The sequence below is a fragment of the Xiphophorus maculatus genome, chromosome 16 (assembly GCF_002775205.1).
Source record: "Xiphophorus maculatus strain JP 163 A chromosome 16, X_maculatus-5.0-male, whole genome shotgun sequence".
Lineage (NCBI taxonomy): Eukaryota > Metazoa > Chordata > Actinopteri > Cyprinodontiformes > Poeciliidae > Xiphophorus > Xiphophorus maculatus.
Window position 1 is genome coordinate 6,525,641 of NC_036458.1, and position 4,127 is coordinate 6,529,767.

Genomic DNA, 4,127 nt, shown 5'->3' on the forward strand with positions numbered 1-4,127 from the left:
TTTGCTGTTGGCTCTTGAAAAGCCTGTGGTTGACAGCTGTGGGGACACGCCACCTGCAGTTTTAGACAGCTTTAGCCAAATAATAATAACAGTGAGTAGCACTCCTCAGTTTTCCTGACTGTCCATATGTTTAACAACCATATTTTTCCTAAAACATCCATATTTGTGTTTCTTAAAGGTGAAGGAGTAGTATTATTATTTATTTTATATGTAAACACCTCTGCTCAAGGGAGCTATATTCAATGTTTTTCTTTTTTTCCCCTTTTATTACTATATCACAGGTGTTGTTGTTGGTCCTGTTTGAAATTGTTGGACGGAAAAAACACATGAGGTAGCAAAGTATTTTAAAGTTTTATTTGTTTCTGTGCATATGGAATAATAATAAACTTTAATTTTTGATATTAAAAATAATACATCTCTAAGAAAAAAACAACACATTACACAAATTCTATATCATTCCCATGTCCAAACTTGCTCACTGCAAACTGTGGCTGATCATATATTAAAAATTTGAATGAGCTGTAAATCAACAAAGAATGCGTCTCAGACAATAAAAATGATTACGATTTTCCTAGCTTATTTTGATTGAGTGTTTCCACACACACACAAACAAACATTTGTACACCAACAGTGTGCGACCATGTCAGTACATTCTCTTCTCTCCGCTCGGATCAAAGGTTGGCAGAAGCTTCTGGATTCCTGGAGGGCAACCAACTCTTGATGACATGTTTTCTCCCTCCTCACACCTCTTACCCTTTCTCTTTCCATCACATGTCCCCCTTCGTACATGAATATGTTTTCCACACATGAGTTTCTGTCTTTTTTATCAGATAAAACAGGCTTAATCCATTGATTTTTTTCTATTAAATTTGCACTTTTCAAAACAAAAGTGCATAGTGCAAACATCACACTGAATATCAGTGTTGCGGGTGTACACAGCTGGCCAGTAGAGGCATTGATAAACTCATGGTGCAGCTGATAACACCTCCTTCTGTATCACAATACAAATACCTTCACATAAACATGCAACTCCAGAGAACAACTAACTCCAGCTTTGATCAAATGTGACATTAGTAGTACTAAAGGTTTAGGGTTACTTTCTTGATGTCACTAGCCTTGGGTCTATTTATGTACATCTTGGTCTAATCCTTTCTAACATGTTCTGCTGTGTGAAATCTCTAACCCATTGGTTAACCCATCTGTCTCTCCCTAACATCCCATCTTGTTTTGTCTGTTTTCTTTCAGCCTCTTTGGGCTTCCTGGGACATGGAGCGACCGAGCGCTTTTGGTGCTTTGGCGAACTCCATGAGGGTCGGCTTGACGGGTGGGAGGTCTCTGGTGATCTCGTCCACGCTCCTCTTGCTGGGACAGACTCCGTCTGGTGCTGGGAAGGGCAGCAGGTCTTGCTCCGTGTGTGGGGCCCCGCGTCCCAGCCTGATGCCCAGCTCTGCGGGGGTAAAGATGGGCAAGGGGAGGGTGTTTCTCTTAGGCAGCAACTGGTGCTCCCTCACCCCTCTTTCCACGGTGCCCACCCTGAAGACTCCAGATGGGCAGGTCTGAATCAGAGAACGACTCTGCCACTGCCGGGACATGGTCTCTCTGCGGGAGTCATCGATCATGTTCATGGTCTGACTGTAGGAGAAACATTTGGGTTAGAAACTACAGAAGTACTCACTTGAAATACGTGTGTCATTGGGCTGCTTGGTATGTCTTACCTTTCCTGAGGTTGAGTCTTGAGATGAACACTGTGCCAATCAGCGCTGTAGCTCTCCCTTTTTGCCTTGTTCTCCTCCCGAACACTGCAGGTCAGCTCACCTCCCATCACCATTCCGTTTCTTTTTTCCAGCACGCTACAGAAAGGCATCTTCTCTGGAGATTTTAGATGATTTATTGCCTCCACTGGGTTGAGGATTGAATCTAGGTTGCTTCCTCTGGATGTCTCTCCAAGCTTATTCGCCCTTTCGAATGTGTCTGTCTGGGCTCAGGTCTGGCTGCTGCTTTTATACCCACTCTGTTGCTATTTCCGATCCATGTTGTCAGTCTGCTTTGCAGCGCGTACTGACATCTGACACCAGTCCTCCGTGGCTCATTCCCGGAGACCCAGAGGCCAAGCCGAAAAGGTGTTTACGGTCATTGTACTGAAAATCCCCCTGATTTTCAGATTGTACTTTCAATCACTTGTTTAATCTCTTGGCCCAACTCTTTCCACATCAGCTGTGATTGTAGAGAGGAAAATACAGACAGAGGTTAAACAAACTTCTGTCCTTGGGGACAGTAACAGTGACGCAGATGCTTTTGAAGAATATTTTGGTCGTATGAGTTGAAAATTGGCTGATTTAGAAAAGAAAGGTTTCAGGTACATATCCTTCTGGTTTATCCTCATCATAATAGAGTTCATAAGGATCTTATGCAACAACTGGGCTTCATATCAACAGAACCCCCTCGCCATCTTGTTAGATGTCAGCGAAAGCTCCCCCACCTGTGATTCATTACCACAGTGACAGAGATCCACATAAGCTGTTATGAACTCAGGTTACAGGCTGTGAAATACACACACATATCTACCGCAACTCACCTCTGACAGTCATCTGCCGGTGTGAGGTTACTACCAGACTCTGACTCATTCACTCACATGTGGCTCTGAGCTCATCCCACTGCAGATATCACTTATTACACACACAGCATCAAGCATGCTCATCATAATAATTAATGTTGTTGTCAATCAGTCAATTAGCAATAGATTTAATATGGATTTTTTTTTTGTCAAGTTTTAGACTTTTAGGACCTTAAATTAGCAAAGGTTTTGTTGTAGTTTGTATAAATTCATCTTACTCGTTTGCAGTGCTTTGAACATTTAATGTCGCAGTTGAAACCAAGCTCCTTTTTAGTTTTTAATATTTCACCTGTCTCTTTGCAGCTTTTTTGTGAGCTGACACCATGTGTGGGGACACTGGGGAATCCCCCTGGGGTCGTATCTTCAGTCGTAATGGCACATCCAACATGCTCGACATTTTGGAAACCTGGTAAGCCGCCAAACAAGATTATTCCATGTGGACATCATATATTTTACTGCAGCGACAGAAATCTTTAGTTGCTTTGATGTAAACCTTTTAAGCAAAAGTGAACCTCTACTATTTATGTGCAGATAGTGAATTAGCATTAAAATATCTAAGCATGAAAAGGACACAAACCTAGTGTCTAATCTTATTAATCATCAAGCAATATTTGTGGCAAACTATTTCCAGTAACTGGTTATTAGTGTGTGTTGTACATTGACTCACAGGAAATATAACAAACTCCTGGATGTTGGTGGGTTTCCTCAAATAGGTACTCGACTTCAGGTCAGGTGGAATAGGCAGGAGTTGAAACTTTGTTCTACGACAACAGTGAGCAGTTTTGAATGTTGAGGTCTGGTGTTCAGTAAATAAAAAATTGGAAAAAGAATATATCTGCAATTCTCAAACAATGAATGTTGTTGCTTGCTTTCCTTCAAACATAGCAGTGTGCTAAGTGACAGACACAAGAATATTTGAACATTTCACGAGTTTTTGGTTAGCTCTAACTTCACAGGACTTTACAGTCCTTACAGTTACTGTGTTATTAATATAAATCATGTGCCTTCTTATCTCTAATCAGAACAAGATCAATAACAAAATATAAATACGGTAAAATAAAATAGTGAAAGAGAGAAATAGAATCAGCAAATGATGAAAAATGTATTTAACACACGCATTAAAATATGTTATAAATAAAAAAACATTTTCTTAGCATTAACAACAGGTTAGGTATAGCATCTAAATTAAATTTGCATTCATACTTTGATTATGTCAAGAAGTGCAGCTGTAGAGGTGGTGAGGAAAACACAGAGGACCCAGGTTGTAGAGTGAAAATGATGATGATTTAATAAACCAAAAACACAATAATCTAGGCAGCACAGATGAGCAGGAGGCAAATGCTCACACTGGTAGCAACTGGTAACATCAAAAGCGACACGACAGAACTGACAGACTGGTACAACAGAGACACAGGTGGCATAAAATACACAGAGGGTAATCACGGAAGGACACACACCTGGGAACAATCAAGCGGTAGACAGGACGACACGGAGACTCAAGACACAGAAACCC

General features: G+C 41.0%; 1 protein-coding gene across 1 annotated transcript; it reads right to left on the minus strand.

Moving 5' to 3' along the window:
- Positions 1-342: 342 nt before the first annotated feature.
- Positions 343-1,979, minus strand: tcap (titin-cap). The gene is made up of 2 exons (XM_005796763.3): positions 1,716-1,979; positions 343-1,632 (listed from the first exon to the last, which is right to left on the minus strand). The coding sequence occupies exons 1-2, from the start codon at positions 1,862-1,864 to the stop codon at positions 1,242-1,244; spliced, it is 540 nt and encodes a 179-aa protein (XP_005796820.2). The 5' UTR covers positions 1,865-1,979; the 3' UTR covers positions 343-1,241.
- Between the last annotated feature and the right edge of the window lie 2,148 nt (positions 1,980-4,127).